Here is a 21,407-nt window from a genome sequence, read left to right as displayed (position 1 = left end):
TATGTAAGGCATTATTTTCATTTAATTGTTAGAGTCACTGAGCTAGGAAAGACCTAAATGCCTTCCCAACTCCATTCTCATGCTTTCAGAGATGTATTTGAATCATCCAGGACAGATGGTTGAGTCTATCAGGTTGAGTCTGTGCTGAAAAGCAAAATCTTAAAACATCTGGGATTGGTTGAAAAATACTCAGTAGTTTGTTTAATAACAAATATGTGAAAAGGTGGTGGTTTTGTTTTTGTTTTTTTTTAAGATATTGTTTATATGTTATTTTAAAGAAAACTACCATAATCTGGTAATGGAATTTTAGAAATAACATGACCTTCCATTGATGTAAGAAAAACTTATTGAAGATTTGCTATCAACGAATGTTTACAATGGAATCAACAAAACTGTAGAGACCACAGAATTCTATAAATGACTTTATGTATCCTGACACTTAAGTTGACTGATTTTACTAGCTGTTGATTTTACTCTTCGTTATTAGGTTTTATCAAACCTTATGTGACAGTGTTCTCCTCTACATGTTTTAAAGCTTATTTTCTCTCCATTTTAAGATCTCTCCTCTGCAGATATAGACTAGTTGGTTTTTTACTAAGTTCTTTTACATTACTACATGTTATATATATCTAAATATCTATCTAAAAAGCTGCATGTCCCAGAAAAGTCAATGTCTCTGTAATATTAAAAATGCAACAGGAAATGAATAAAATTTTGTTTTTTAATTAAATCTGAAAAACTGCAGAATCCAATGGATGCAATAAAACCATGCTATAGAAAAAAATATAAACATTTAAAAAAACTGTCATTACATTTGGAAAAACATTAAGCTAGTGAGGAAACGCTACTCCTAGCAATTAAAGATCTACGTAGTAAATGCAAGCTTGAATAACAATATGACAAACTTCTTATATCTGAACCAGAGTTAGGATAGTTTGTCAGAACTACAGATGCTCAATCAGCACTTTTTAAGTGTGGAGTATCAGAATCACCTGGGGCAAATGTTAAAAATACAGATTCTTAAGAGTCAGACCTACTGAATCAAAATTTCTAAGCACAGTCTGGGGAATCTGCATTTTTACAATCCAGGCCATCTTTAATCTCATTAATGTTTAAGAACCAGTGCTCTGTTTTTCTCATTGTTCAAACTTTTGGTTTTTTAAATATACACATGTACTTGTTTTAAATGGAAGTATAGCCATCATACAGAAAAGAACACAAATCTTAAGTGAACAGCTAGATGAATTATCACAAAGCTACCCACCTACGACGAGTATAACACAGAGAGAGTAAATACCACACGCTTCCCAAAAGCTCCTCCAACCCTCTTCCAATGGACAACCACTATCCTGACTTCTAAAACCAAAGTAGTTCTGCCTGTTTTCGTATTTTATATAAATGAAATCAAACAGTATATATGTTTTGTATCTGACTTCTTTTGCGCAACATTATATGAGTATGATTCATTTGTCAGACCAATGTAAAGCTTAGTAATGCAGCTGGCTTTTCCAGGCTACTTTCTGGTCCTGTGTGCTGTGGAGGGGACCCACAAATTTTCCCATTCTCCAAGAGGAGACTCGGAAGATCAGGAAGCAAGTAGGTTTGCCTCCAGCCTGCAGTGGGGTGGTGTGGGGACTAAGTCCCAGAGAGTGGTTTCCAGGCTCTTGGCCTCATGTGGAAAGGTTCTCGCTCAATTATTGGATGGCCATCAGCTGTGATCAGATGGCCATCCGCTGTGGCTAGGTGGGCACCAGCTGTTACCGGTTAGCCATTAGCCACTAATATAACAGCCAAGGCTACGTTGGTGGGTTGGTTGGTTGGCAGAGAAGCAGACAGCGGGTTGCAATTAACAAGTGGGGGTTGTGGATTGCAGACCATGTTGATCCTACTTCCTGTGTCTCGCCAGGCCACCAGCAAGACGGGGGTGCAGGAAGACCCCTCGTTGGGGAACTGGCGGATGTTTGGATTTGTGTCTCAACCAGCCGCCATCGAGAATATAGTGGTATGACTCCCCTATCTATGGCTCCACTGTTGTTCCTTTTTGGCCTCACCATATTGTGTCCACTGCCGGGAGCGGGACCAGAGACCCTGCATGTGCTAAACCTGTAACCTGACCTACATTGGACTGCTTGAGACAGAGTTGCAGAAGTCTGAGTTTTCTACACCTAAGAGAACCATGAGGCCAATAGGATGCCCAGAGAATGAAAGAGCTGAAGACAGACTTCCCTGGTGCCATTATCAGGTAAGCCCCCTCCACATAGCTGGACACCATTTTAGAAGACAAAGCACAGGAATATGAGCAACACTCCAAGAGTTTAAGCATTACCTTACAATATTATAAATTATGTCTCCTATGTATCAGGCTGGGTTTTAAAGTGGTTAGGACTAAAAGTTAATTTTTCCCAGACTTCCCATTGGTGGGAGCTCAAGAAGCAAAACTCCGTTTCCTTTGTACATTTGAACTGTAATGAGTAAATATGCAACTATATATGTTGTTTCCTTCCATTTTCCTCTTAGCAATCATCCTTTAAGAACCAAGTGTCGTATTGCAGTGCTGCAGATCACATTATGCTCAATTTACAGTGTTTCAAATTTGAAAGCAAAAAAGCAAGATATAGAGTGGTTTATACTTTTTAGATATTTGATAAAATAATCTTGTTCGCACCACACACTCTGCTTTTCAAACTAAATAGTACACATTATGTCTTATCTACTACTCAAACCATACCCACTTAGCTTCTACTCCCCATTACCCAACACAATGTTGTCTTTGATTGGCGTCTATTTCTCTGTACCATGTGACGAGTACAAAACCACTTGTCTTCACGAAACTTGCACCACCCTGTTTTTTTCCTGTTATCACTTTCCATCGCCTTTTCTCTTTTGCTTTTCTTTAAATGCATTTCCCCCAAGATTTTGTTCTCATCATTTTATTTTCTTCTGTACCAGCTCCCAGGCCTGCCTTAATAATTCTTCTCACAATACTTATTAGCCTTATGCTGCAAGATCTGTATCTCGTGTTAACCTCTCCTGGGTTTCAGGCCCGTTTCCAACTTCTGCTAGACTATTTTCATGTGGCTATCTCACCACCAAATTCAGTCCATTCTAGTCTTCTCTTCCATTAACCTCCTCCTCATCTTCCTATCACAGTAATGGCATCATTTCAGTAAGAATCAAAACTTAGGTGTCTAAGTTGGGGCTGTCTAACTGCAAGGAACAGAAACTGACTCAAGCCTGTTTTGGAAAAAGGGGATTTACTCTAAGGATTTAACAGGCAATAAATAAATAAATACATAAAAATAAAAATCAGTGGCATCCAGGGACAAAGAAATGAAGCATAGCTGTGCCACCTCAAGGACTGCAAAACTAGAAACCCAGGCCACAGGGCCTCAATTTGAAATAGGTTTGGTTCTGCAAACCTATTTCATCTCCTTGCTCTATAGATCAGTTTTCTCTAATTCATAATTTCCTTTAGACTTTGTCTTGCTTCACTGACTCTGGGCCAGTTCTAAATTATCTTTTCACTTACGTGTATACCTAAGTGTCAGAATTTCATAGTTCAAATTCTGGAGAAAGAACCTAACTAGCTCACGGTGGGTGTGTGCGAACATAAGTTATAAACTTGGCTATCTAATCCCATTCCTTCAGCATGGGCTAAGGGTAGAGTACAATTTCAAGTATGATGGGATAGAGAGCTGGGCATGCCTTGGGCTTCCTTCTCCTTCCCGTTTCATACTTTCCATTCTGCCTGTCTCAGTCAGCTGTGTGCAAATTGCTTCCATCAGCCATCTGGTTCGCCTATCCACGAGAACGATGGTCCTTTCTTTGTCCATTCTACTCCCTTTGACTGCTCAGCATTTCCTTTCTGCCTTCTTTCCCTATAACTGAACATTCTGACTTGTTTTATTCCAAGTTACATTCAGGCTTGTCTTTCCCATTTGACTGTAAACTTACAGGTGAAATTTGTTGTATTTATCTTTGTAGCTTTATGTATTATTACAATAACTTCCTAGCATTTGAAATACCAGGTATTTTAATCCAAGTATCTGTTCACAACGATGGTGTTTATTGTAATATATTCTTCTTGAAACTGAATACCATATTTCTGGATGTTTACTATATTTATATAATTACCTAATTCCTTAAATAAATACACCAAATCTCTCTCGAATGAATGCATGTAGGGGATGCCGAAGACAGAAGATCAGACCATTTTACTGTCTCAAGTAGTTAATGATCCAATAACAAAATCCCAATATTGTTCATAAGTAATGAGTAAAAATGTAGAATTTACAGAAACTGCATTAAAACATATCTCTTTTTTACTTAGTGGTATTTCTAGCTAAGTTCTAAAGACTTAAAATCTCTGAGTAAAGATGGAAAATTTTATCAAGATCTTCATTTTATAAATGCTTGGCAAAGGAAGAACATCAAGAAATGTTTAGGATAATAGTTCTCAATGTGTGGCATACATTAAAATTGGCCGTGGGGCTTTGCCAGCATATATACCATGTTTCCCTGAAAATAACAGAAACTGCATTAAAACATTAGACTTTTTAAAAAGTCTAATCTCTAACAAATACAGTAGGAAAAATATACAAGTATAAAACAAAATTTAGAAAACAATTTGTTTCTCAGTAAGATCTTCAGCATCCTAAACACTAAAAAAACTTAGGTCGATTCTTAATTATTTATCACTTTCTCAAAACACTGCATTATAACAAATGTATTTAATGAGGGCCTTAACTAAAATGATAAGTATGAATGTTAGAATGATACCAGATACAACTAAAATATATGCATATTATGATAAAGAATAGGATGGCATTATGAGAAGAATGACAAGATATGATATTCAGTCTTCAGTCTTTCTTTACCTGTCATTCTGGAAGAGCATCAAGCCATGTTAATTTAAAAATGAAATTATTGTAGTTAAGAAGCAGGTGTGATGAAGAAAAGCACAGTAAATCAACCTTAGGCACTCCAATACAATAATACTAAAAATAGATTTGAAGGCTAATCTATACAAAGGCAAAATGCTAATTACCATCATATTAGAGGAAATTTGGTAACTACTGCTCTCATAGAATTATGGCATCACTGTAGTAGTTTTAAAAAGAAATTTTGTTCATTAGATGCTTGGATTAATGAAGATGTGAATTAAATATAACCTCTCCATTTCAGCAGTCTTCTTAAAGAGGCTGAGTCTTTAGTTTTCTTTAATTTCTTCACATTCCAATAAGTTGCTATTAAATTTAAGCCAGAATAGATTAGTTGAACATTTTATAACTATAAATTGTATTTAAACCCAGTGTATTAATACACATGCATAATTAGATTTCTTATATGAATAATACTGTTTGATGGAAATATAAGGCAATATTTCAAAGTATTCAATTAAGTCTATCCCACTGGTGGCAATTTATTGTGAAAATGTTGAGTGTGCTGTGATATGGTGACGATTTCTCTAGTTTGTAAGAATTATGTAGTTTTATTATGTCCTCTAGTTGGCTCCTATGACTAGGACCTCAGAGAAAATACAATTAAAGAAATCAATACCAATAGAAAATACATTAACTTTATTACAGGTGTAGTTTAAAACAAAAAACAAGTCATAACTAATGCATGGCAGAAATAAGAGTCACCATGGAGTTTGATCAGCAGTAGAAATGACTTTGTGGAACTGATAATTTAATGTCCAAAGATCAGGCAGTAAAATAAATCAGTCTGTGGGAAAAATGGGATGGGGAAATACCAGAACAATACTGAATTTTCTACGTTCATTAGGAAGGAAAAGGACTACTGTGAAACTACAACAACAACAAAATGTGGTATAATTTATAAAATTTTAAAACTCAAAACTTATAGAAAACATAAATATAAAATGTTTAATAAATTGGCTTTCTGATAACTCAAATGTTTACTTGTAATTGAAATTAATTTCTTAAATCTATGTAATGTGTCAAATTCAGAAGCCAAGTGATTCATGGTATGCATTAAATTTATATTTAGAATATACTTATATTTAAAATATTAAATTTTTAGAATTTAATATTTTAAAAAGTGCATGACAGGTATGAGAGGCTTATGAAAATTTTTAGAAACTTAGTATATTTTCCTCATCTTCCGTAATCTAGAAAACTGATCAAATTTTGAAACTGTCTTTTAACAAGGTAAAAACACCAAATATCTATTTAAATTCATGTAAAATGTAGTTTCAGATAACCCAAATCAAAAGTACTGACCACTGGTTTTCTCCAGAATATTGAGTTCTAAATTTTTATATACTTTTTTTACCTTGTAAGAGAAACACATATTTTTGTTTCATTAGAAAAGTTACCTTCAATGAAGTATATTAATAGCGAAATAGCACAATTCTTACTCAGTACCTAAATTTTCTTAGGCAGAAATATGAAATTTTATATTTTCCCTCATAGTTTACATTATTGGTCTATGGGGCTTGGTAACAGCAACACTCTTGGACTGATACCATCATGGATTTTGCTTCAATTTTGAGGGGAAGAAAAATTTTAAATGCCACAGGTCAAAACTGAATTGTATCAACTGACAGGTTCCACTTTTAATAAATGAAAGGCAATTGTAAAACGCAAAATAAAAATGGAATTAAGGCAGCTCTAAGAGAAAATCAAACGTAACCACCTAAAATAGTGCTACTGTAGTATAATTCAGTCCTTAAGAAGCTGTGTGTATAAGCTAGACATAAAAGCCAAAAATCAAAACAGGCATTGCACAGTTATGATGCAGCATCAGGTACTTTTACTTCAGTGAATGAAAAATAATGGTCACAACTCAAATGAAAGGTAATTTGAGTATATGCACTTTACCAGAAATATTTGTTTACTACCAGAGATGTCTTAGCAAGTCCATAAATCCTCACAAAGTCAGTACAATTGCTGTAAAAAAATCAACTGTGGTTCTGAATATCCATTCACTGTTGACCTCAACAATGTATCCGATGTAGGAGACTGGTTATCTGTGACAGGCAGAAGCACGTGGTGATCCTCAGTCCCAAGCGGAAGAGCTAGTGGTAAAGTCATATCAGAAGGCTTCACATCCAAAGTTTCTGATAAAGGGCTTTTTTGTATGGAATCTTGTTCACTCAAGGGATGATCCTCTACACTAGAATCTAGAATTTTATCTGCCCCTGAAATGGAAGGGGAAAAAAATCTGTATTATCTTTAAAAACAAAACAAAAACCTTGAGGTAGAATCTTACCATTCCCAGAACTTGCACTCCAACCACCAGACCTTTTACTCATGCTGTTTCTCTTTGCTGATTTGCCCTCCTCATTACCTATACAAATCCAACATGGACCTCCAGACTAGGTTCAAGCACCAGCTCCATTATAAAAATGGACTTAATATTCTAGACCAGGGTGAACTGTTTCTCATCTGTTTTGTCACACATTTGTCAATGTTTCATATAGTGCCTTGTGATATCTTCCCCCCCACCTTTCTTCTGTCTCCCCTCCACTCTGGTTCAAGCCCTTGTTTCTCAGTCTAGCTGTGTAGGACACAGCTCCCTGGCCCACGCTGGTATTATGAGCCTTGCGCTCCCCCAGGCTGAGGCAGTTGGTCGCCAGTCGTCAGTCATCAGCTCACGGCAGTTCTCGCCGGCTGCTGGCCACTCATGCTGGCCACTGGCCGCTCATGGCAGCACACAGCAGCCCAACTCCAGGGAGAGCCGTTGTTCACAGTCTTAGCTGTAGAGGGCACAGCTCACTGGCCCATGTGAGAATCGAACTGGTGACCTCGGCGTTAGGAGCACAGCTCTCCAACCACCTGAGCCACAGGGCTGGTCCTCTCTCTCTCTCATCGCTCTTTAACACTCAGGTATGCCCTGAATTTACGGTTACTAGACTGTAAATTCCTTGAGGGTAAATGTCAAGTTACACTTCTCTAATTTCTTCAAAGCACCCAAGAGTGCTATACACTTAATAAATACTCTATTTGTTCACTGACTGTATTAATGAGTTGTTCATACTATTCTCTAAGTTCAAGTTCAGAGGTATGGCACTTTCATATGTTTTCAGAGGTAACAAATTCTGCTCTACTTAAAGGAATAGTTATCACACTGACTAAAGGTACAACCTTCAAATTTTCCACTAGCTTTACTATACTCCTGACACTGCAAAGTACTGACATTTCAATCTCACTGTCCTCATTAGACAAAACTGTGATTTGCTTTCATAAAATTGTAATTCTCTCTGTTCTTGCAGACTTTTCAGTTTAACCAGCCAAGAATATAGCCTGTGCTTTCTCATCCCAGTGATTCTCTTCACAATGTCCTTTTTGCTTGGAAGGAACCCTTCCTTTCCTATTTCCATGCTCTGAACTCTTTTCCGTCCTGCAAATTCTCCAGGATTAAGACTTTCAATACTCGTCTCAGAAGTACTTAATCTCTTCTTCAGCACTTCTGTGTCTCTATTATATCCTACATTTTGTCTTGTAATCATATTTATGTAGATTTCTGTTCTCCCACACTAGATTATAAATTCTTGGAGGATTAGGACTATGCCTTATTCAACTTCATATACCCTGCAGTTATGTGTACACTAGAGGTGTTTAATAAATGTTTGTTGAATTAATGATTCAATACAATTTTCAGATGTTACTAATTAAATCTTTATATTTATATTTACTATCAAAGACTTACTATCCTCTCTTCACACTAAAGAAGTGTGTTCCTAATCATGATGAAAGAAAATGGTAAACACAATGAAACTTTTTCAAGGATTCATTTTAAGCAACAGACTTAAAATTTTGTAGTCTGGCTTTCTATTTTTATATATTACAACATTTTGGGACTACCCGTTTCCTTATTTCCTCTGATATATTTCTGGACTAGTGTTCACGATGCCCTTCTTCATATAACCACAGTAAACTCTAGGCAACCCAGACTCTGGTGTGGGGAACGTGATACACAGTTTGCCTATACAGTCCTTCATTTTTGAAACTGTTCATAAATCAGATATTTAAAGGACAAAATATTTCCTTATTTTAATATTATTTATTAGAAGGTCAATAAGAAAAGAAATTCAGAGTGAACTTATGTGCAAATTATAAAACTACCTTCCTCATATGTATATCTAGTTTTTAAAAAATCTAATTTAAACTGTTATAATGTGCATCTCAACATTTTAAGAAATAGCACCAACATGAGAGCCCCAAATGTTTTAAGAAACATAAGCATTTACCAGAATGGACTTTTGTTTTGTGCTTCTTTAAATTTTTAATATCTGTGTAAGAATTTCCACATAATTCACAGATAAATGGTCTTTCTCCTGAAAAACAAGTTAAAAAGTTTAAAACCTCAGTATTTTGGAAGTTAACTAAGACAAAAATATCAACGTTTATGAACACATTGCAAACCTTACTATACTGTTTAGATTTAGTTTCATATTACCATTTTAATCACTTGGTTTTAATATAGTGAAATGAAAACTTCTACATACACTGGTACTCCTTTACTTTACATAAAGTACATAAAGTATCGCCATTTCAGGGAAAACCGAGCATTTTTATTAACAGAAATTTTAAACTAAAAGAATAATATTTTATTTCTATCAGACATTTAGTGAGTGCCAATTATATGCCAGACCCGGATGAGAGATACACTGTGTTTCCCCGAAAATAAGACCTAACCAGAAAATAAGCCCTAGCATGATTGTTCAGGATGACATCCCCTGAACATAAGGCCTAATGCGTCTTTTGGAGCAAAAATTAACGTAAGACCCAGTCTTATTTTTGGGGAAACACAGTACCTGGGGGGGAGAAGGGGAGCATAATTACGGTTTCTGCTCTCAGGAGGATTACAAATTAGAAAATCCTTAAAAAATACTGACAGAATAAAATGCTACAACATAATTCTGTTGAAATAAGAACAATGCTTTATAATGCAAACTAAAGAGCATGAGAATACAGAAGTTGCCAATAAATTTATCAAATGTCTCCTAGGTGCTCACACTATTCTAGATAGGAATTATGAGGAATAATTTTTAAAAAGAAAAGTCAAAACAACGTATTTTCAAAGTGGCATTTTCCTGTTTAAAATTTTTTTTACCTTCAATATTTTCTTCATACTACTTATTACCTTATAATAAACATGTCACTATTAAAATTTATTCCTAAAACTTGCATACTGAACACTGTTAAAAATATCTAATATTATCTTATTATCTTTTCCTTTTCATTTCTTCCTATATCTGTGCAATTTAATCCAAATCATTTTTAAAAACTACTGATAATCTGGCATATTTCTTAGAAAATCTACAAAATTCTCAACCAAATTTAATTCACACTCTAAACAACTAAAAAAACTAAAGAAGCAAATAGAAAGTTGATATTATACATTAAAATATTGATATAGATAGAGTGTGACTAGATACCATATAGTCCAAAATGGTTTAAAAGTCAAGGTTTACATAAAAAGAAATTAGAGAGAACAAAAAATAATACGTTCTCCCTAAACACAGACCTGTATGGGATCGAAAGTGTTTGTTGAGTTCTCCTGAGGAAATAAAACTTTTCCCACAAATACCACATATGTATGGTTTTTCACCTAGATGGAAAATAAAAGATAGCGAAGTGGTGTACTATACCAATATAATATTTATCAATTACAATATCTAAGTAAGCTGTTCTAAAATATTAAATTAAAACCTCTTTATATTGTACTTCAGAGGTATTTTCAGTGTGATCCAACCTAAATGAATATTAGTAATTATTTTACCCTGTTCATGTAATCTGATGCTTTTAATATAATAAAACTTTATTTCTGCAAATGTCCTTCTAGTTGGGCAAGAAGTTTGATTTTTATATGATTAAAAACACATACATTCATCGATCCGTATTTCAATTCTTGCTGTCTATTATATTACTAAAAGATGAATAAACTCATTTAGAATAGATCTATTAAAAATGTACCTTACAAAAAGCTAGAATCTTTGAACAGAATTTTTCAAAACTGATACTTAGCATTTGAAGTATCTGTTTAATTTGCAAATCTTAGAATGTCTGTATGAAAAGTCCTAAGAAGTTATAACAAAATCAGTGTTCTACCCAAACCCACCCCCACCCCTTAATTTCATCCCATAGTTTTATCTAAGGAAAATGAAACTTCAAGAGGCTAAGAGTTTGTCTAAGGTCATAAAATATCTCAAATTTATACACTATCAAAATTAAGTTATATGATAAAAAATTTCACCCACCATGTATTTCACCTACTAGAAATAAGTCTGTTTTTTAATCTAATATATATCTGAAAATCATAAACATAAAAAGATTCAAGAAGTGCAAACACAACAGATATGTAACTACAAAGTCTGCAATATACTTTCTATAAAGGCTTAACTTCTTTTTCTTACAACTTTCCTTATTTTAAGCAGTCTCTCCATGTCAAATTCTTACCTGTGTGTTTTCGAGAATGAGTGATAAGAGAACTAGAGACAGCAAATGCCTTCCCACAAGTATCACATACATAAGGCTTCTCTCCAGTATGCCTACGCACGTGATAGGTCAGTGTGCTGGCCTGGGCAAATCTCTGTCCACACCTATCACAAACATATGGCTTCTCTCCACTATGCTTCCTGTTAGTAGGTAAATATAAAGTTTTATGTTGGTAAGTAAAACAATTTGGAGGTCAGTCTATATAGCAAGCATTTTTCATACAATATTTTATTTCATTTCATCTTAACAGATCTAGCATATGTATTTAAAACCAAGTTTCGATGTATACAGTCAAAAATAAATGTTTTGGTTGTTATAAAAACGTTAGCTCTGAGACCAGTTCCAAAAGTTTTGCCATCATCTTTATATGGTTGTCAAGTGCATCCCTAATACTGCAGGCAATTATTTTTGCTTGTGCATTCACTGACTCTTCACAACTCTTCCCTCAAACTTCCAGCACCTCCTCACCCATCTTCTCTTAGCTGATGTCCTTGCTTCCGGTTTCACTGAGAAAAATTTCAAGCAATCAGAAAATTCCTATCACCACAACTTTCTATCTAGACATCTGTACCTATAGATTTTACTTTCCTTCTTGCTAATTCTGAGGGTGACAGTTCATCTGAATCCACTACTCCCATTTTGTATACTTAAGACACTATCCCCTTGCCTACTCAGTGATATCACTCCTGCAATTTCCTCCATTCTCCATCACCCATTTTTCCCACCCCATTGGATTGTAGCATACAAATATACTGATGTTTCCCACCTTAAAAAAACAACACAATACAGACCCTTGACTTCACTTGCTCCTTCATTTTTCTGTTCCTGCTTACCAAAACCTTGAATTTTCAACTGTTCTACTTTCACTTCTTCTCTCTTCTCGCCTCTGCTAAAACACTGCTTTCATCAAGAGCACTGCCGACCTCTCACTTTGCTAAATCCAAGTCAATTCTCAGTCTTCATCTCCCTGGCATCAGGATTTGACACAGCTGATCATTCCCTTCGGGAGTCATTTCCTTCACTTGGATTCCAAGGCAACCCACTCTTTTGGATTTTCTCCTGTATTGGCTGCTCCTTCCTAGTCACCTCTGCTGGTTCTTGCCCATCTCCCAGAACTCTTAATTAGAATGCCCATGACTCAGTCCTTTGATCTCTTTTTCTATCCACAATCACTCTCTTGGTGACCTCATCCAGTGTGACGGCTTTGAATATTATCTGTATGTTGATGACCCCCAAATTTATATCTTTAGCTCAAAGCAGCCCCCTTAACTCCAGATGTACAGAACCAACCGTCTATTGTATATCTCCACTGAGATCTCCACCAGTCATCTCAAATTTAACATTCAGAACTCCAACGACTCCTGTACTCCTGCTTAAACTGCTCTATCCACAAAATTTCTCCATTTCAGTTCATGGCAATACCATCTTTTCAGGTGGCCAGGCTCAAAACCTCAAAATTATCTTTGATTTTACTCTTTCATACGCCCCATCCAATCTGCAGGAAATTCTGTTTGTCCTTCATTTAACAATATGTCCAGAATCCGACTAATACTTATCTTTTCCATTGCTACCTCTCTGGCTGAACCATCACTTTTACTTGTGTTTTATCTAGAACTTCCTAACTGGTAACTTTACTTCCACTCTGTGACCCTATAATCTTTCCCTAATATAGCAGCCAGAGTCATCCTCTGAAGAGGCAAGCAAGATCACATCACTCATTTCTCAGTCTCACGAGTGAAAGCTTTATAATGGCCTACAAAACCCTACACCATCTGGACGCCTTATCACCATTCTGATCTTATTTCCCTCACTCACTCATTCCCCTCCAGCCCCCACGGACTCCCTCCTTGTGGTTCCTTGACTGTGCTGAGAATATTGGCTGGTGGAACCACAATTGGAACGCTACTGCCCTGAATTCTAATACAGTAGTCTATTCATAAGACTATGATGAATGCCAGACTCAGAGATCAAACAGTTCTTGTTTTTGTTTTTTACCTTGCATGAATCTTGAGATTGCTAGAAGTTGCAAATTGTAAGTTGCATACATCACATTTATAGGGTTTTTCCTCACCATGATGCATGCGACTATGGAAGACTAGCTGGCATTTCTGAGCAAATCCTTTATCACACAATTCACATTTGTATGGCTTCTCACCTAAAAGAAGTAGTAAATAAAATCTATGTTTAGAAACAAATATTCTGTTTTATTTGCATAAGCCATATAAGCTTTCACAAGAGTTCCTCAACAGTACTAGTTTCGGTGTTCAGAAAATGTCAATTGCTAGAAAAAAGCAAATAGGATCGCTTCTTCCTGATTGACTATTGAAAACACTGGTGGAGTTAAAAGAAACGAGTGTTTCTCAGTTTGTAACAGTGAAAAGTCATCAAGGAAAGAATACACATTGCATCTTAAAAAGTACAAACGTAAGTACACCAATAAAGGTAAATGTAGAAGCTGAGGAAGGAATGTATGTGTAATGCTAACAAACATGTTCTAGAAGTCAACAAAGTCTAGGAAGCAGGTGGTGAGATACGTTGGCAAAAGCTGAGAATTGGCCTGGGTTGTAACTACTTTTACTCTTCACCAATTTTAATATCTTTCTCTGTTAAATAGTAAGCTAGAACCAAATTTATGCTTATTTTAACTATGACAGAAAATGGTATAAAGAGCTCATGTATTAGGACTTGAGAGTACTTATCACAATAAAACAGCCATTAAATACTGGGTCCCAATTACAAAGAAATTTTCAACAGTCTAACATGCTAAATTCTATTATGAATACAAGTATGGATCAAATTTTGGTCACAAATAGTCAACACTGTATATTAATATGTTCTCTAGAAAAGTATTATTATTTCAGTCACAGTATAACAAAAATTATATCTCCCACAAACCAGTCTTACCTGTGTGCGTCCTTACATGCGTTTTCAGCTGGTTACACTGGGTAAATGCCTTTCCACACAAGTGGCAAACATAAGGTTTGACGCCTTTATGTATTCTCATGTGCCTTCTCAAGCTGCTGGCTTCTGAAAACACTTTCCCACATGTGTTACACATTGGCTTGGCCTTGGAATACCTCTGATCCAGCTCTTCCCCAGAGCTTTCCAGCTCATAAGAGTTCTTGACACTGGCTATATTAGACATAGAGTGTTCTTTCAGAGCACAGTTTGGCTGTGATTTTCCACGTTTCCGTTTCACTGTAACAGTTTGCACAATATCTTGTGCTGGAAAAGTATTTTCCACAACTGATGTCAACTCGAGTTCTGAATTATCATTTCTTTGTGCAACCTGTTCTATCACAGGTGTGGATAATTTAGTTGCATCTAGGAATAATTCAACAGATGCATTCTCTAAAACGTCACTGGGATATTGCACTGTTTTATTCTGCCCTGTTTTCTGGGAATTGAAAGCCTTCTTTTTCCTTTTAGTTTGAGATGACTTCTTTGCTAAAGCCACTTGTTTAGGATTTGCCTGAACTAAATCTGCAGACACTTCTGATTTCTCCCGACTGTTATAATCTCGTAGAGTAAGGAGACAAGTCTGTTGATTCAATTCAATGTTTCCAGTAATACTAGATATCTCTGTAGAAGAGGGATTAGCAATAAAAGCAAAATCTTCCATCTTTATTTTACATTTAGTGACCACCTCTTCCACTTTGAGATAGTCAGCAGCCTGATGAATTTCTTTAACATTCCAACTGTAAGGAAACAAGGCTAAATTACAATATTCTGATCAAAGAAAAACTGTTTTTGAAACAGAGCTGCACATATATTTCAAAATCTTTTAAAGAACTAACAAAGCAGAATGATGAAAAAGGCATAACTAAAAGAAATAACAAATTTACAAAATTCATTCACTCACAATAATGTTTAGGCAAAAATTCCCCCCTTTACAGAACTTGAAAAGATGAAAAATAATGGTTATTCACAGCTACCTATGTACTACTACAGACAAATAAAATGTTAAAGTTTCCACCTGTTTTAAAAAACTCTTGGAACACAAATGTACTACTGGCAACTTACTGCCTCTTCCCATTCATCCTGAGACCTCTTCAGATATCAACCAGTTTCTGGACTGGCAACAGGAAGAGTCTAAAAAACTTGTTTCCTATTGTCCTCCTGTGCTCCCCTCCCTCTGCGAGGGACTTTAACGGTGCTTCTCAAACTTTCCTATGCATGTGAATCAGCAAGAGATCTTGTGAAATGTGAGATTCACTAATTCTGTGGTGAATGTCTGCATTTCTACCGCACTTCCCGGTGTGGCCAATGTTGCTTGGTCCATCATCACTCTTGCAGGAACAAGGTTTTAGAATGTGCTAAGTTCTCTCTTGCAACCCTCCCACTTTTGTGTGTGTGTGTGATATCAACCAAAGTTAACTGGTGAGTTTGCCGTGTTACAATTATATAGAACAACTTAAGTCACCTGAGCAACATTCCAGTCAACGTTTACTGACCCTCTACCACGGATGGTACTAAGAGGGATATTAAGAAACATCAAACAGTCCCTGTGCTCCAGAAGTTTACGATGTAGTGAAACGCTGATTAGCACTGGCTGTCACCATACTTTGGATGCTTCAATTTTCTCAGCTGTAAAATCAGCAAGTTGAGTTGCTATTACCACTAAAAATATGACCCTTTTAGTGAGGACACACACACACACACCTCTCACTCAAGTAACCTTCCTACTTGCCATTTTCCCACATATTCAATTTTCCAGGGGAAAAAAAATCTCTTTTCACTATTTATCATATGTATGAACCAGAAAAGGGTTTTAATCATAGCTAATAATATATAGTGCTATTAATACATCTTTATTAAAAAAGGAGTAAAATTTGAAATGAAATAAAAAATAACCAGTGTCATGTATCTTTCAGGTCATTTAACGTATACATATATACACACTATAGTATCTATAAATCTCTACCCATTTTCTCATCTAGTTAAACCTGCTTTTCCTCAAGTACCACCTGTGTTTCCTCTTTTTAAATTTAGCATTACAATGGCTTTTAAAAATTTGTCTTTTATTATAAACATAATCATTTTCAGCTGATTCTCGAATAGATTTATAGGCTAGTTTGGAAACCTAAACACCAGTTTAAGGAACATTTTATTCTCTAGGAAAATTCATCCCAAGTTCCTAAACATATTACAAATAAACTTTTGGAACATAATCTGTTCTTTCCCCTAGGTAAGGAAACATTACTTAAGATATTCTTTTCTTATGGCCCTTGCCTTAATTTTGTAATATATATAATGAATGATCTCTGTAAAAAAGTTAATTCTCTATCTGCAAAGATATAGCACAAATGCCCAAGATATAAATACAATCTTATTCATCTTTTGTATGTTTCTTCCATGTATATAGCGTTATCATTCTCTAAAAACATTATATTTCTTAAGCATTTTTATTAATTGTTACATAATCTATTAAGTTACAATAAATGAGACACCACTAGAATGAAAGCCAAATTTACTCTATCATTTTTTATACTTAGGTCTCAAATTATAATTGTGCTTAGTGCTCCATAAAATGAACCATCAAACAGATAACAAGGTCAGGTAGTCTTTAAGACTAATATAAACTAGCATTGAGTCACACACTAATTAACTGTTCAGTACTAAAACAGCAATCCATATAAATTACTTATCTATTTCATAGACAGCCTATAATCTGTTACAGTTAAAAAAAACCAATCAGCATTTGTTTATGACAATAAATGATCTGCTTTTGTTTATAACCATGAAGTTACCGTGCATGAAAACTTGCTTTTACCTTTTGAACAGTCATTGAAAGTCATTTAATTACAAACTGCAGATATATGGGTGGCTAAAGAAATAACTTTTCCTAGATCACAGTGTTAGAACTAAAATTTGGCCAAGGTAATCTAGCTCTTGGGTCTACTTAATTCTCTATTATTTTGTTTTCTTAATCACTAAATCACAGACTTTCTATTTTTGGTATAAATCTTCTATTTGTGGCTGGGCTCAATTAGCTCCCCAGAAAAGATATGTACCAAAAATGACTGAGCAAAACATCTGGCTGTTCTTCACATTGGTTCTTTGCATGAAAGCTCAAAGTAAGATGCTCCTCAGTGTGTTGAGATCAACTCAAGATTTTCCCAGCGAAGTTAATTCAGAAAGTGAAAAAACTAAATTGAAGAGCAACCAAAATTTACTGGTTTTGTGGTTATTTTATATTAAGTATTCTGAATTTTTAATCAGTCATTTAGTATAGTCAACTATTCAGTAAATTTAAATAATTTATCATGTGAGATTAATCTATGACACTGCTCCGTTCCTTTAATCAACTTATACAGAACTGATTCAAAGATTGCATTACACCATTTAAAAAACAATTCCAAAACAGCATGTTTGCTTTTCAAAAGTAATAAGGAACATCATGATTCTAGGTTTTTAAAGATGAATTATTTCCATGATAAGCTGCAATGTAAAAGGGAGGGGAGGATTTTGCTTAATGTGCATGTGCATATATCTTAGAGATCATCTGGAAAAGAATGAAAGAATATTTATCAAAATGTTAACAGTGGTTATCAGTAGGTGGCAGAATTTCAGGTGTTTCCTTTATGTCTTTTTCTAATTTTTCTCCAAGAAATGTGGAATTAATCAGGAGAGGAGGGTGCAGAAGAGACTATAAAGGAAACTAATGTTCATTGGGAGATGGGCCTTCAAGTAAATCCTTAAACTTAATAGTAACACCAAGGTAGTTATTACCATCTCATTTTTACAGATGGGGAAACTGAGGCCCAAAGAGGTTGCATCTTGCTCAAAGAGACAAAGTGACTGACAGGCAAGATCTAATTCTAAAGCCCATAATCTTTCTATGTCAGAAAATTATGACCTATTCATGTTCACACTTTCATAATAAAGAAAGAAGACGGGTAATTTGAGTGGATTCTCTTTCCTTTTATCCCCTCCCTATTTTTCCCCCAATGCATTTGTATTAAGCTAATTATATATTTCATTATGTGTGAGATTCCTCAGAACCTACTTCTTGTTAGTGCAGTGACAGCATTAAGCATCTTCGAGAAGCATTCTAACACCTTGAACCTAACTTAAACATTAGTATTGGTAACTTTAGAGAGGTAACAGGAGTCACTGCCACTTACACTCCCATGACATTATTTTCCTGAATCAAGATCAGGAAGAGGCCCTGAACATTGCTATTCCTAGTTCCAACTATAAGTAGCACCATTAAATGAACACAGGTTTTTCCTTTGTTCTCCCATCTACACTCCCTCACCCCAAACACCTTATGAGGAAGGGGACAGAGAGTGAGGGGGAGAGAAGACCTGAGGAATATAAAGACCAAGAAGCAGGAGAAACTGGAATTTACTTAGAATTCATTGTGCTTGATCTCCAAGTTTACATAACTGAAATCACAGACTTCATTTCACTAGGTAAATCAAATGTGAGTGAACAAGGCTTTATTGGTCTTCTCTGTTCTTTTGGTGCTTAAAACTGTAGTCTGTTCATCCCAAATCAGTGATACTGACTCCTTAAAATAAATAAACAAACAGAAAATAGTAATACTGCACATCAATATTTGAAGACTCTGAGTTCAGGGGCTGAAAAATCTCCTTTGGCTCCAAAGACTATTGACTAGCTTTTAAAAATAAAATGTGTACTTTACCTGTCAAGATTTAAAGTTCCTGTGTATATAAACTCCAACAGTTTCTTAAATCCATCAGCCTTCACCTGACTCTGATCAAGAAAGACATTGTTCTCAGAAGTGCTTCTGTAGATCGCACCAAAATACTCACTAAACGACGCAAGCACATTCCTATGAGCTTTAAACTGGAATTCCCCAATCACTATGGTGCAGTCGCAAAGAAAACCTGCTTCCCGTTGTTTGTTCAGTCTCTCTAAAAGGTGCTCACAGTGGTGCGAATACTGCATTTTGATATCAGAATGGAATTTTACCCTTGTTCTAAAAGACAAAAAGAAATAGTAAATCAGTAATCCTAACTTTCCATCAAACGTTTCACCCAAGGGGAGAAGGGACATACCGGTAGGACGTAACATAAACAAGAATAAGAGTTCTGATTTTATCCTGCCCCCCCAAAAAAAATTCTTATCAAACAGATATGGTTAAAAATGCTGAAAAGAAGAGTGCCTTTCTATCTCTGTTTCATCTTGGCCAATTAACACAATCCTTCGGACACATCAATAAATAGCGATGAGTGAAAACACTACCACAAGCTGAAAAAAGCATTGCAAAATTTCATGCTTTTGCACCAATTGAACCTTCAGACTTTCAAGCTCAGTAGGCATACAGATGTTAAGAAAAAACAGAAAAGATTCCTTGGGACACATGGAGGAAAAACACGGTACAAGTTCAAGACTGCTCTCAAATCACCGAAACCTGTTAGCTTCCGCGGTGCACACAGTTGCTCCGAAACGCAAGGCGTGTGTCCAGGGGACGGAGAATGAACAGGGCCAAAGGCTGTCAAAGGTTCCGTCCCTCGCCCCGCAGAGGCCACACCCCCTCACTTTCCCCTTCTCCACTACAGTTGGCCTCGGAGAGTGGCAACCAAAGCCAGTCTCTCCTGGCTTCTGCCGCCCTGCCCTTCTCCCAGCTCCAGCTCCTACTCCCCCGAACTCCCACAACAGAGGCTGTAGCCAAGGCCAACAGCAGGGCTGCCTCGCACAAGCCTTCCACGTTAACACCGTCGCCCGACCCGCGCTCGAACGTCATGGTGCGCGCCCCACAATGGCCCAGGGTCTGGAGAGTGCCGGGATAGCGCGCTGGGAGTGAAGACAGAACTCACTTAAACAATCCAACGGGGATCACAATTTCTTCACTCTCTCTCCGCCATCTTGGGAGGACGTCACCACGCCACGCTCCTCCCCTCCTGTCCTCCACGACGACGTCACATCCGGCTCCAGGCATCCAGAGGTAACCCTGGAGGCTATAGGATCGTGGAGGTCCAGCGCCAGTCTGGGCTGAACAGACTGGCCCCCAGAGACTGCACTCGCTAGCATGCCAAGCACCCTCTCCCCCCGAAATAACGAGCGTCAAAGATACGAGACCTGAGGGCTCGCTCACAGCGCCCCGCCTGTGTTCCTCATTCTCAGCATTCTGATCGCCCGACAGTCGGCGTCTCGCGCTTGGCCCGCATTTTGGGCTCAGGACAGGTAGCGCTGCATCGCAGGCCTCTTTCCAAGAGCCAAATTGCGCACTGCATCCTGGGGCTTGTAGTTGCTTGTCTTCTCCCATTATCCTCCCCTTCCTCAGGACCCCACGAGTGGAAACAGCTGCACGTGTACTCGGGCTCTCCGCCATCGGGAATTTTTGAGTTGAGACTGATCACCCCTTTTTAGTTTACATGCTCGAAAGCTGTTGGGACTCCCTGGGTTTTGTTTGCATCAACCAACGATAGCCCAGTTTCCGGGATACTCTTAACCTGGTGACAGACCTCTAATGAACTAAAGCGGAGCAAAGCTATAGGGCAAACTGGGCGTGCGCAACGTTGGAGGCAGGCGGTCATTATACCGAAAAGGTTCTAAGTCTGAGCTCGAAAAATTTTAATACAATTATTTACAATGAATTCAGGTTTTGTACGGTGAAGGAAAGGGACGCCAGTTAGCTGCGTAATATACAAGAGGCGCAGGAACAATAAGATAAGATAAGCAGTGTTATGTTAGGGTGGATTCTTCCCTAGTGCCCGCGGACAGCATAAATCTCAGAAAACCAAAACTTCAACATTTTTTATTGATAGAAGTTATGTCAGGATCATAGGAAATTTACTCGCGACTTTATTTTAAAGGACAATCTCAACTTGAATTTATTCGTTTCTTCTTTCCTGAGATTTTTTTTCCAGATTCTGTTTGCTCTTTTTATAACTTATTTGTCTACTCAGTAAGAACCACATTTGTGCATAAAGCCGTTGTTTATTTATAACGAAAACATTTGAGGCT

The 21,407-nt window shown here is 36.6% G+C and overlaps 2 protein-coding genes across 10 annotated transcripts in view; one reads left to right on the top strand and one right to left on the bottom strand.

Annotated features, from left to right (window-relative positions):
- The window catches only part of LRRC34 (leucine rich repeat containing 34), a 28,760-nt gene extending 25,089 nt beyond the window's left edge, over positions 1 to 3,671 (top strand). For 5 of the 6 annotated variants that reach the window (XM_074327715.1, XM_074327707.1, XM_074327687.1 and 2 more), the window contains 2 exons: positions 1,513 to 1,596; positions 1,907 to 3,671. In XM_074327715.1, the coding sequence (XP_074183816.1) occupies positions 1,513 to 1,596; positions 1,907 to 2,008 (186 nt within the window). In that variant the 3' untranslated portion in view covers positions 2,009 to 3,671. The remainder of the gene's footprint in view (positions 1 to 1,512; positions 1,597 to 1,906) is intronic. The other variant, XM_074327684.1, reaches the window with a different exon arrangement.
- A 1,893-nt stretch (positions 3,672 to 5,564) lies between these two features.
- Positions 5,565 to 20,806, bottom strand: MYNN (myoneurin). 4 transcript variants are annotated; one of them, XM_019735543.2, is made up of 9 exons: positions 20,520 to 20,636; positions 20,258 to 20,398; positions 19,120 to 19,416; positions 14,373 to 15,166; positions 13,464 to 13,623; positions 11,430 to 11,608; positions 10,498 to 10,581; positions 9,218 to 9,304; positions 5,565 to 7,165 (listed from the first exon to the last, which is right to left on the bottom strand). In XM_019735543.2, the coding sequence occupies exons 2-9, from the start codon at positions 20,377 to 20,379 to the stop codon at positions 6,903 to 6,905; spliced, it is 1,986 nt and encodes a 661-aa protein (XP_019591102.1). In that variant the 5' UTR covers positions 20,380 to 20,398; positions 20,520 to 20,636; the 3' UTR covers positions 5,565 to 6,902. The 4 variants fall into 4 exon arrangements, with proteins under 4 accessions (XP_019591102.1, XP_019591076.2, XP_074183745.1 ...); XM_019735517.2 differs by having other exon boundaries at positions 20,258 to 20,777; XM_074327644.1 differs by lacking the exon at positions 19,120 to 19,416 and having other exon boundaries at positions 20,258 to 20,806.
- Between the last annotated feature and the right edge of the window lie 601 nt (positions 20,807 to 21,407).

The sequence above is a fragment of the Rhinolophus sinicus genome, linkage group LG01, assembly GCF_036562045.2.
Source record: "Rhinolophus sinicus isolate RSC01 linkage group LG01, ASM3656204v1, whole genome shotgun sequence".
NCBI lineage: Eukaryota > Metazoa > Chordata > Mammalia > Chiroptera > Rhinolophidae > Rhinolophus > Rhinolophus sinicus.
Note: the sequence above shows the minus strand (reverse complement) of the source record. Positions and strands in the feature narration are given on the sequence as shown.

Coding starts and splice junctions, on each gene's coding strand:
- MYNN (XM_019735517.2), bottom strand. CDS start 20,772: ATGGCGGAGAGCCCGAGTACACGTGCAGCTGTTTCCACTCGTGGGGTC. Junction 13,624..14,372: donor GCATGTAAGGACGCACACAG/GTAAGACTGGTT, acceptor TACTTCTTTTAG/GTGAGAAGCCATACAAATGT. Junction 10,582..11,429: donor TCATTCTCGAAAACACACAG/GTAAGAATTTGA, acceptor TTTTCCATCTAG/GTGAAAAACCATACATATGT.